This window comes from Coffea arabica, chromosome 7e (assembly GCF_036785885.1).
Source record: "Coffea arabica cultivar ET-39 chromosome 7e, Coffea Arabica ET-39 HiFi, whole genome shotgun sequence".
NCBI classification, from domain to species: Eukaryota; Viridiplantae; Streptophyta; class Magnoliopsida; order Gentianales; family Rubiaceae; genus Coffea; species Coffea arabica.
Window position 1 is genome coordinate 5,323,637 of NC_092323.1, and position 12,390 is coordinate 5,336,026.

General features: G+C 36.3%; 2 protein-coding genes across 2 annotated transcripts; one reads left to right on the top strand and one right to left on the bottom strand.

The window, feature by feature from the left end:
* The first annotated feature begins 232 nt into the window (after nucleotides 1-232).
* Nucleotides 233-2,605, top strand: LOC113701667 (transcription factor HHO5). The gene is made up of 5 exons (XM_027222429.2): nucleotides 233-593; nucleotides 709-956; nucleotides 1,048-1,429; nucleotides 1,910-1,986; nucleotides 2,083-2,605. Exons 1-5 carry the CDS (start codon nucleotides 374-376, stop codon nucleotides 2,347-2,349), a joined length of 1,194 nt encoding a protein of 397 aa, XP_027078230.1. The 5' UTR covers nucleotides 233-373; the 3' UTR covers nucleotides 2,350-2,605.
* A 3,938-nt stretch (nucleotides 2,606-6,543) lies between these two features.
* On the bottom strand, nucleotides 6,544-9,412 carry LOC113700475 (uncharacterized). The gene is made up of 2 exons (XM_027220952.2): nucleotides 8,985-9,412; nucleotides 6,544-7,578 (listed from the first exon to the last, which is right to left on the bottom strand). Exon 2 carries the CDS (start codon nucleotides 7,536-7,538, stop codon nucleotides 6,561-6,563), a length of 978 nt encoding a protein of 325 aa, XP_027076753.1. The 5' UTR covers nucleotides 7,539-7,578; nucleotides 8,985-9,412; the 3' UTR covers nucleotides 6,544-6,560.
* Between the last annotated feature and the right edge of the window lie 2,978 nt (nucleotides 9,413-12,390).

Below are 12,390 nucleotides of genomic sequence, written 5' to 3' on the forward strand. Positions count from 1 at the left end.
TGAAATTTGACTGAGCCAAACTAATCGCGTTCAGCTGAGGGTTAAGTTTAGTTGAGTTTCACGGAGACGCTCAAAATATGCGACGCCCCGAATGTGAAAAATCAGGGAATCTTTTCTTTTTGTTCCAAAGGCACATTTTCCGACTTTATCATTCCCTTTCCATATTTACCCTTTCTTTCCCATTTCAGCCGACCAACCGTGCTATTTAACTCAATCCCAATCCTCCTCCTTGTCACCATGCATTTTAGTTCTATATTCTATCTTGACAATGTTAGATAGAAATCACAACAGAAAACATCCGAACTCATCTAGAGATTAGAAGAAAAGAAACCCATTAGAGAATTTTTTTTTTTTCTTTTACGTGAGTGGGAAAATGAAGTTCGATTCAAAGGAATTCAGGCTGCTGGATTTAAACTCAAGTGGTTTTGTTCCAAAGTCCATTTCAGATTTGCTAGCAGAAGTTTCAATGATCCCCGATATTCCCCTGAAGTTGTCCAAACTAAACGACTATGTCTGTGTTTTGGAGCAAGAAATGAAAAAGATCGATGGTTTCAGACGTGAACTCCCCCTCTGCATGCTCCTCTTGAACGATGGTATGCCCCGTTTTTTCTCAACTCCTTTTTTTCCCCTTTTTTCGGCTTGAAAAGAAAAAAGGGATATGGTGTTAACTTTACTGTATACATTTTTTCAATTTCATCTGGTCTACAGCTATTTGGAAATTGAAGGAGGAGGTGGTAAAGTTGAAGAAGAGAGAGGTGGAGACAGTTGTGATGGAAGAATTCATGCCTCTAAAAGGTAATTCAGATCGTGAAGATGAAAGACCCAAAAGAAAGTCAGCTGATTGGACTGACAAGAAGACTTGGATGAGCTCTGCTCAGCTTTGGACCACTCCCATCCAATATGAAAACGGTTTTGATACTGTCAAAATTCAAGACGCCTTTTTTCTCCATCAAGCCGTAAGTTTTTTGTCATTTTTTTTCCCTGAACATTTTAGGTAACCTTATTGATTCTTCTTCACTTGTTTTATATTTATTTTGCTGATTCCAGAGGCATCAAGAGCGGAGTGATGGAGCAGCAAGGTGGAGCCTATCTGATCAGGCACGGAGTTTCAACAAGAAGTTGGGAGGGGCCTTTTTGCCTTTCAAGAAGCCAGGTGGTGCTGTGGTGACGAAGACAGAGGTGGAGGAGGAGGATTACCCGCTAAATGGGCTGTCTTTGTCAATGCCAGCACTGGCTGAGGTGGGCTCAGATGATCTTACGAATTCAAAAGGCAAACATGTTGGTGTTGCCAGTGATGATGGTACTGTTGTGCTATCAGAGGGTGGTAGTTCATCCCAGACGACGCAGGGCAAGAAACAGAGGCGGTGTTGGTCGCATGATTTGCATCAAAATTTTGTTAAAGCCCTCTTCGAACTTGGAGGTGCACAAGGTATCCAAAAATTTCACTGCCTTCTGGGATTTTTGTTTTTGTTCCTGCTGTCTCTTCTGGAATTAAGTTACTCCTATTCATCTTTCATTCCCACGGGAGTAAATACTATCTGAATCTTTTGTGGGTCTACGAGGGCTTGCGAATTTTTCGGTTCAGGTGTCTGAGAATCTGACATAATTTATCCTGAACGGGTGTCTGAGTAAGGACATTGGTTTTTTTTTTTTTTGGGTATCTTTTTCTTTTCCCTCGTCCTCCATCGGTTTCCAATCGACTTTTTTGAATCGAGTTTGGAATAGAATAGCAAATAAATTTGTATTCATGAACAAGGAGGCCTTGATCTAAGGATCTGCGAGCGCAAAATGCATTCTTTCTCTAAAACTTCCCTGCCCTGTTCCAATCTGCATTTGCTACATTCGGGAAATTGCTGTACCATGTCGTGAATTTAGAACCATCTACCTGATATGTTCATCCAATTCGCAGCTGCCACCCCAAAGCACATAAGAGAAATCATGCAAGTGGATGGCCTGACCAATGATGAAGTGAAAAGCCATTTGCAGGTGAGTTTTCAATCTGCATGCAAAGCTTCCTATAACTATCTGGCTTTGTTTTGGTGAATGCCACGCAATGACGTGGAACTTGGTCCGAATTTGCAGAAATACAGGCTTCATATCCGAAAGCTGATGCCAAGCTCCTCAACAAGTGCGTCGCCAAATTACGAGTGGCTGAGAAGGGGAGAACGCAGTTATTTACGAAAGCCAAGCGCCAAGCAGTCTGCTTCTCCTGAAGGGCCTTTGCATTTAGCAGGCGGCGGCTCAGCTAAAGGGGCGTCAGTTACTGGCGGTGAAAGCATGGAAGAGGAAGAGGATCGGAGATCGGAAAGCTGCAGTTGGAAGGATCGTCATCAGAAGCCAACAGATTAATTGCGTGCCGAGGGCCCTGAATTTTGCAGATAGAAAAAAAAAAAAAAAAAAAAAGGAGAACCAAATAATTTACTGAAAATTACAGTAGTGAAGTCGCTGAGATTTTGTCTCATCTCAGAGATAGGACTTTTCGGCAATTTTTAGCATTTTTAGTTTTCATACAGAATCTTCTAAATCTTATTCTGTTACGATGACATATCAATCAATCAATGATAGCCTCCCGTAATGGAAATAAACAAGCCTTTGTTCTTCTGAATTTCTTTTTTTTTTTTTTTTAAAAAAAACGTTTACTATAGTTTCACGTATTCAGGCTGCTCCCCCTGATAATATAATTAAGGTTCTGTAATCACAGTTTTTTTTTTTTTTTCGGGAATAGGTTTCAGCTCAAAATAAAAAAAAAAAAATGAAAAGAAACAATTGTAGAATGGGTCTGCTGATAATAGGCCCAAAAACTATAACCCACAACAAGAAGTCAGAGGATGTATAGGGTGGGTGACAACGTGGGCTACAGAGCTCAGCTGGCCTGGATTTGAGAAGATTACAACCTTTCCAGCAATAATGATAATGATTAATGAGCTCTCGTTCTAATTCCCACAAGAAAGAACACTACTACTTTCTCGTTAGGAAGGAGGTAAACTCATGGCTTGACTCCAGTCAGGAAATCCCCTATGACTTTGAAAGAGCTTCTGGGCCAAAGATACTTTAATATTCACTTCCAATTTTTAATCTCATTCACCCATCTTTTGTACTACTACGCCCACATCATTTTGAAGACAATAATAATAATGTTTTAAGTTGCAAAAAGAAAAAATTTTAAAAAATATAAAAGTGAGGTTTTTTTAAAAAAAAAAAAATCTCTCTAATAGTAAAAATATGGGGATAAGTAAGATTATCACGTGACAACTGGGGGATTGATATTATTATTATTATGGATGGACGAGCACATTATTCTGTTTCTGTGGACAATATAAAGTTATGGTGGTTTCGTACAGGGAAGAAGCATTTGCAACCAGAACCATCCCGTCCGAGCGGACGTTTGAAAGGTGGCTATTTTCTTCGACTCGGTAATGCTCGTGGTCCAATCAATCAAGTAGCATGAGGTATGGACACGGCTTTTTTTTTTTTTTTTTTTGATTGAGTGAATGTCAACCAACCATAACCGAAATGCTAGCAGTAATTCTTTTCTTTGAAAAGAACGAGGGAAAAAAAAAACAAGAGCAACGTACTCCTCTATATATACCTCATCGAAATGAACAGCGCTAAGATCATTGAAGTCTTTGAAATTATTACTAAATGTGTTTTTTTTTTTTTTTACATTTTTGTCGTCGTTTCATGCGTTTCCTTGGTGTCGCATCCTAAATGGCAAGAAACATCTGGGTGCTCAGAAAATGATGTATCAGTAGTGGTACGATCTTTGAGTTAATTCTCTGGTGTAATTCAAACAAAAAAGAGGAAAAAAATGATTGCGACGGAATGCGATCTATTACCGGATACTTTGATTTGGGCAGCAGCAAATTGGGGCAAGAATCCAATCCACCTATCAAATTAGGACAAGAATCCAATCCAAGACCCACCTACCAGAATCTCAAATTTCAAAATGATTAACCTTATTGTTATTCATTTAAAGAAGAGAAAAGAAAAAAAAAGAAAGAAGAGAATGTGAAAAACTTAGACGGTAGTAGAATGTGAATAATACTCTACTCTATCCAGGAGAATAATCGGAAAGGCACTCATACAACAGCGGTAGAGTGCGTTTTGCAGCGGAAATTGAGAGATGAGGCATTATATTATCTTACTGTTTAATACGACTCTTAACTGTCAGCCTCAGCCTCTTAACTTAATGTAGCAAAGAGTTTAAACTTAAAAAGTGCACTCAAGAAACAGCTTTCGGCACTTTGCTTGCTACACCCAAGTTTAAGAAATAGATTACTCGTCTTTCACCAATTGCCTCGTTCATTACTCCTCCGTATCCCAATACCATCAATTTTTTAAGTACCCAAGTCAACGCTAGTGTATATATATATATGCTGATCAGAATAATACATTTTTAATAAAAGAAAAACAAAAAAAAGGGAATTCTGACTCAGGTAACAGGTTTTGATTTGGGACTCCTTAATCACCGTGTTTAGACTTAGAGACGCAGGAAGCTGTTTTTCTGGGGGTGGGTGCTGGGCAGAGGGGGAAGTCAACTTAAAACTTCGAGGGAGGATTACTTCGTCAGACCATCACCAATGAGAGCGTGACATCGAAACTTTAATCCACTACTGGTTTCTTAGAGAAGACGAGTTCACGTGCAGACGGGCGTCGAAGTCTCCTAAGCTTCATAGGTTTCGCTATTAATGACCCTATTCCCTTCGTCATACCTTAATAATAGTAGTCTTTTTTTTTTCCTCTCCCCTGCACAATTAAAAACATAATTAATTTTGTTAGAAAAATAAATATAACTTACTATTTTTCTAGAATATTGTTACATATTAATATTAAGAATATGACTAATTATTATACCACATGGTTTCTAGTTATACGGTCACCCAATATGTATTCCTGGTTTCATATCTTATTTAATTAATTCCACAGGACCATCAAAAGCCATTACTACGTACACAGCCTCAAAAATTTCTGATCGAATCGACCATCCTCCATATTGAAGACGAGGAGATGATGATGTTTGTCGTAGAAACTTGTAAACATATAGAACAGATGCTTCAAAAATTCATCAACAAACAAAGCCACCTTTGGGCAACAAGAAAAGAGGAAAATAGAAAACTCCATTTCCATCACATGAAGAAGACCAGTCTCGTCTCGACAACCTTCTCGGGATGAACAAAAAATTGCCTCAAAAAAAATTAAAGTGTTATACTACTCTACGCTACTTACTCTCTGTAAAATTCACAAGAAAGAAACTCCTACATTTTTTTAATATGTGCCTCCAATAATATCTTCTCGAAGCTTCCAAAAAAGTGAAATTTTACAGGAAGAACCATAACAAAAAAAAAAAAAAAAAAAAATGAAGAAGAAGAAGTTAGTTACGACTTTCGCTCTTATATGATTCTCTTCCACCCTCCACACGCATGCACTCTCTCTCTCCTTTGTGCGATTGTTTACAGCAAAAATGACCTGTAAAAAATGACACCCAAAAAAAAAAAAAAAAAAGAGTTAGAGCTCGAAAACTTTGATGCAATTCGAGAAGAAATTGACAAATCAAATAATCAAGGAGAAAAGCAAGGGGCAAATAAATTGCTTGCTTTGAAAAAGGGAACACATCTGATTTTTTATTTATTTACTTATTTGGCCCTCCGCGAATATTTAACATGTACTCTTAAAAGATCGATCGAGCTGCTTAAGTATATTACTATGAGTTAGGTAGAAGGTGCTTATAGTGGAAGAAAGAAGAAGTTCACTTTTATTTTTTGTTTGTTTGTTGATATTCAACGTTAGAGTGCTGCAAGCTGATCATACACAACCGTTTCAATTTTGCACGTTAGTGTAAGAAGTTCTTTCACGCAAATTCCCTGAGCTGATGATCATTAGATATGGTCAACACAAACCAAAATTAATTAATAAAAAAAAAAATTGAAAGTATGCCCACACAAGTCATGGAGATCTAAGCATCCAATCAACTTTTGCGGTTCATTCAGATCAATTAGAGAAAACGAGGATGATACTTTCTTCAAAAAAGAAAAAATATACATATTTATTTATTTTTGTGTAAGTTAAAAAAAAAAACCAATAAAAAAAAAAAAAACTTTGGCAAGTCATGGGAGAAGTTGATTTTACCGAGAATAGAAAGAGAGAATTAATAACTCCACTGATTTAAAGTCTTGGGGGTGACTCCAAAATTAGATATCAGCCAAAGGAGAAAATGAGGAACATAAATGACAACAGACAGTAAATAACAGGCAAGGCAAGGGATATTATTAATGAATGTGACTTCTAATCATGGCTATGAAAACGCCAATAATTCTCCAAACGAATCCCTACTGCATGCACAGTCAGTAAATTCTTCTTTCGTTTCAAGAAACTCTAGTTAGTTATGTAAGTGCAAGCAGCAGACAGCCTAATTCCTAAAGCATCGCATGATTAGATAAGAGCGAAACAAAGAGATGCTAGCAATCTAGGAAAGTAGGAGAAGGTAGTTACCTACCAGGAAGAAAATTTGGTGCAAGAACTAAGCTAGAGAAAGCATTTTGAGACTTTTGGGAACAAGCATATCAACAGGAAGGACCAACGCTCCTGCCCTCCTCACTCTTGGCTCTCTGTGGATGTTGCTGCTGGGCAGCTTGAGGCTGGTGATGAGACTGCTGCAGTGGCAGCTGCTGTTGAAGCATCAGTTGAGACTGAAGCTGAAACTGATTATGGTGGTGATGGTGGGAATGGGAATGCTCCGGAGGCAGCTGCTGCTGCTGCTGCTGCTGTTGAGAAATCTGATGATAAGGGACGGCTTCATATGAGCCCAAAGCCAAGGATGGGGACATTGCAGCACCACAACTCATGGTATTGAAGGCCGTAGCAGCTGCCGGTCCAGCCCCTTCAAACCCACTGTTAAACCTCATAAGCTCCTGCGGTGGTGGCTGCTGCTGTTGCTGCTGCTCATATGCTCTATACATCTCCTGATCCCTGGCTGCAACTGCAGCTGCATATTGCTGTGCCTCGTACATTTGCTGTTGCTGTTGCTGCTGCTGCTGCTGCTGAGCATCGCGGATAATCAATGGACCACCATGCGGAGCCGCCACACCTGTTGGCAACCCAATCATCGGCTGCATAGCATAAGGCATCACTGTAGATGCCGAGGGGTTATTAGGATGCTGTTGCATGAAACCCGGGTGCTGAAAAAGTGGCAACATGGCGGAGGGCCCGATATAGGTAGCTAACTCCTTCTTTGCATTGTTTAAATCATGTTGGACTTGCTTCAGCTTCTGTTGGAGGATGGAGATTAGGCCTACACAGCCATAGACGGGATCTCGGAGTCTGTACTCAGCCTCATAGGCAAGCGAATTAACTGCGTCTTCTCGCTGACCAGTGCCAAGTTCATTGAGAAGCTTGGCAACATTGCTTGCTCCAAAGACCCTGTGGACATTGATAAATTTCTGGGGTTGGTCTGGCGGAAAATAGGGTGCAAATACACACTCTTGAGTGCATTTCCGCCGGAGGCATTTGCATGCTGCGCACGGAGAATTTGATGAGGACATGTTCTTCCTCTTCTTCCTCAACAGCAAAGTGTTATTATCACTGAACATTAATTCCACTAACATCAATGACTTTTCTGAGTCATCTATGACAAAGCTAGCTAAATGAATGACTTCTTTGGATAAATTCTGGAAAAAACTAACATTTATACAACTGTAGATGTAAACAAAGCGAGAGTGTGTGTTCTTGTTATTGACTCAAATGACAATGGATTTTTAACTAACCATATTTGCACACACTTGTACAGACTGCAGAAATATTTTATGAAAAGAATATATAGGAATCAGCAAAGTTTCAATTACCTATTAAATAGAAACAACTGGAAATTAAAAGGGCTAGCAAATCTAAGCACAGAAGTCAAAATAATGATTCTAAAATACAGATTTCTTTCTCTTTTCATAAAATCAAGGCAGTAAATTCACAAGGAAAAAGTCAGAAGGGAAAACTATTGTACCACAGTTTATATGACTTTGTTTTTAGTATCGTAAAAGTACATTCAATTACCCACAATGGCTTTCCCAGTTGCGGTGAAATTTTAAGGTAGGAGTGAAAACATTGGAGCAAAAGTTGACAAATGGAAATTTTTGCTGGACCATGGTTCCCTTGCTCTTTCATATCAACTAAATCCCCTTTTTTCCCTACTAGACACAAAAATGCAATCTTTTCTTTAAGAAAAATAATTTGAATTGGGTTCAAGTTCAAACCCAGAAGCTGAATAATAAGCATTACTAATTTGGAAAACCTATATCAGAACCCTTGAACAAAATGCCAGAAAACAATCTGCTTTACTTTACGATGGGACTGGAAGAAACAAGGTTTTGGGCATGAGATTGTGATGATCATCATCCGAACTCGAATTAAATAAAAGCCCATCGAATGCATACAAATACAATTTATTATTATTTTTTTTTAAAAAAAAAAGAGGACGTATATATTTGGCTTTTACTTTGATTTTTCTTTTTAACCAATACTGCACATCACATTTCAGAACACAGAATGACCTCTTTTCCGTCTTAACCCCAATAAAACAGATGGACATAATCATCAGATAAAGATAAAAGAAAAACCTTACGGGTTTTTGGAGAAGGGAAGAAAATGGAAAAGACCCAATTGATATGAAAGTTAAAGAACCGAATTGGATTAACACCCCAAAGAAAATTCTTGATTATCTTGACTCTTCTAAAAGAAGGAACAGTTTCATTCCGTTTCATCCATTCCCTCTGGACAAACTTTCTCCATCAACTTGGAATGCAAGAAACTCAATGGTCTATCAATCATGACACTAACAAAACAAATGAATCAATAAATAATCAAGCGTAAACTTTCCTTAACAAAGAATCCAAACGTCAAGATCTTTCCTTATCTAACCAAACCTCCCCGCTCCCAACTCACCGTAGCCAGACAAAACCCACAGATTCCCCAAAAAAATAAAATAAAGTAAAACTCACCTGCAATTTTTATCTCAAGAAAATAAAAGTTTCTCCAGATCAATATCTTCAACCCTTTCTCTCTCCTTGCAACTCATACCATCTGACCACGTAGAAACTATTCAACACGTTGGAAGCCCAACAGAGCGAGAAGAAATGATGAAAGAAGTGACGTCGTTCGCTCAGGAAGAATGCAGAAGAAGTCGGTTGGGAATGCAGAAGAAGAAATGAATGGGACCTGGGCTCGTCGGAGAGAGTGGAGGTCGTGGTGGTTAGGGTTGTAGTGCAAAAACGCTGGATCCGATCTTCAAAATTTTTTTTTTTTCCAGGATCCCAATATATAAAGATAGCAAGGTATCATATAACACTCCAAAAAAAAAGAAAAAAGAAAAAAAATGAAAAAGAAGTTGGAGAGAGACAGAGTGTGAATAAATGAGACAAAAGGAATAAACGATATTCGGAATGCAAAGTTTGAAAGGTTTAATGGGTAAAGTCAGTAGCACTTGGCATGTTTTTTTAATGCAGTCCTCACCATTATTTTTATTTTAGTTTAGATCCTCGCTTGTGTCAAACTTAACATTTTGACCTTTTGTATTTTTTCTGATTTTTCAAGCGCCTTTGCAACCAATTGAACTACGGCTTATTGTGACTTTCGTGTTGAATTCTTCTCATTTCAATTCCACCGAAACAATTAACACATTACTCATTCCTTTTTTTTATTATTATTTTAGCAAATGTTTTCTCTTGCAAATTTGCAAATTTTGTTGTTTTGAAGAGATTGTGTAATCTCACACTTTAACAAATTCAAGTTTATAAAAAAAAAAAAAAAAAAAAAACCACGTCTCAAAAGCTTAGAGGGTTGGCTGTATTATTCTTTTTTCTTCATTGTCAAAACAAGTACATCAATTAGGAAGATTATTATCCAATTTTGGCTAATACCATCCATCCGTTATTGGAATATGAGAATCTTAAAGATTACAATTCATCCATGGTTGCTTATAATACGTGTATTTTTTTTCTTGGTAATATGCAAAGTTTATGAACCCTTGTCATGAATTAATCATTTTTTAATAGAAGGTTATTTTTCAAATTCTTTCTCTCTTTTTATTTCTTTTCTTCTTTTCATTTCTATGCAAATACTATGTCTCGAATTGTTTTTAAATAAACAAATGAAGTGGCAAAAACATAATGTCAATCACTATGCAACAAAACCACACCAAAATATAGGTTGAAGTTAGTAGTGTCTTTTGACCAAGTATATCCAGTACTGCTTCATAGGTGATGGGAAACTTGCAAATTAACATTTTGTGTGGCAATGCCTAGTCATAATTACATTTAAACACCAATCATTAATTGATGGTGATTAATTAAATATGTTTAAAACTATGGAATGTGACTTATAGATATAGATGAATTCAAAGACTTAGGTTACCATTCATCAATTAGTAGTACTTGTTATCTATGAAACTAATCTTAGATTTGTCAACAAAAAGGAAGAAAAAACTACACTTTTAAATTTAATTTTTTGGCTGTATTAGTTTTCCTCTTAAAGGTTTATTATTTCTTTCTATTTGCATTATATGAATATAGAGTTAAATATTGGGTCATAATACAAGGGAAATTTGAAAGAATCTTATGTAAAGTTCAAGTATAAGATTAATTATTTGATCACTACATTGTATTATGTTATCTAAGTTCCAAATTTTTTTTATAAGTTATTGGGCGATAGGCAATCATAAAATTTGTTGAGACGATATTATTAAAAAAAAATGCAAAATATAGCTTTTTGTTTGTTGTTAAGCCTTGAAAATATATGTGAAGAATTTTAGAAAACTCAATTTTGGTTTTAATTTAGGTATATCATACTCCTAGATAGATTGAGAAAATTTACCAGATGAAGTTTAACATATTTAAAACTAAGGTATATAACAAAAAAATATTTTTAATTTTTTGTGGGGGCAAAAGTTTAAATCTAATAAAAATACTTAATATTTTAAGATGAAAAAACCTAATTTATCTAGAATTGTGCTGTGCCCTCCGTTGTTCTCTATGCTTATACTTAATTTCACTTTTTAAATGCATACTTGAAAGAATAACATGAATGAGTTCAATTAGTTAAATACAACATGCAATCTAATCTAAACAAAATTCGTGTTTCATACAGTACTATTGTGTGTGTCAATATATATATATATATATAAGCAAGTTAGATGCTTGACATGTATACCATCTATTCAAATTTTCAAATTCTCTATTTTAATATATATGAATTTATCTTGATATTCATTTGTCTTTTCATTTTTTTGACAAGTATCCAAAATTTGTTATGTCAGATTGGTATTAGTATGACACAATAACTACATGGATTACAACAAACATGATAGCAGATTATCGTGTTATCCTTTCGGTTGGTTGGCATGCAATACCAATTCAACGCTTGAAAAGTTCTAAACTTGCTATAAATTTATTTCGGGATAGAATATTCTCCTACTGCATGCACCATTTTGATTTTATTATTCTTATACTTGCATTGGTGATTTATCTATGATTTTCATCAACTTGTAACTATACTTTGTTTGAGTAGCAATGTCAATTTTACCCAGGATCTTAGTCTTCCATGAACGCTTTTTTTTTTTTCCCAAAAAATAAAAAAAGTTAGAAAAGAAAAGAAAAGAAAAATCTCAGAGTGCCTAGTGCTCATGTAAACAATTTGGATTGAGTATTATTTCCCCAATTTTATTTGCTTACATCATCATTACAATTTTCAATATATCTTTTTATCTTCCCAATTACCTTTTTATTACACATACATCACATCACAAAAAGTGCTACAATAGAAATATCCCAAATAATTTATAATCCAAACAAACCCATCAATAGGAGATTAACTCTCTATGGCTCATTAGATTAGGTCATTTCGTAAAAAGTGAGATTCGTTGCCATGGAGGACTCAAACTCCCCGCTGTCAGATTCAATCTTGGATCTGACAGTTAGAGATAAGAAATAATGTATAGAGGGTTAAGAGGTTAAAAAAGAAAAAAATGAAATTAAAAAAAATTAGTTTAAGTGGAATGGGTTAGACGGTACAATAGAAGAGATTGTGAATGTGAGGTTTCAGATTCGAACCGCTCAATTACACTTTAAAAAATAAAAGAAAAGTGAAATTGGTTGTCTACGGGGGATCTTGTATGATTATGAAATAAAAATGATTTGATACAAGGTCATTATTAAGCCGTCCAATTCCGCACAAGTTACTAGCCAGGGACCTTCTGGTTTGGGCCACGGTGTCACTAACCCGAACCAGTTGTGCCGCCATGCATGGAAGCTCGAAGACCAAATGCGGTGGTTTTGGGGCTTTCAGGGCACCGGGGTCTAAAGACATTAATTAACCCAATTTGCTGTCAAAATGTCATCGAAGTGACAAATG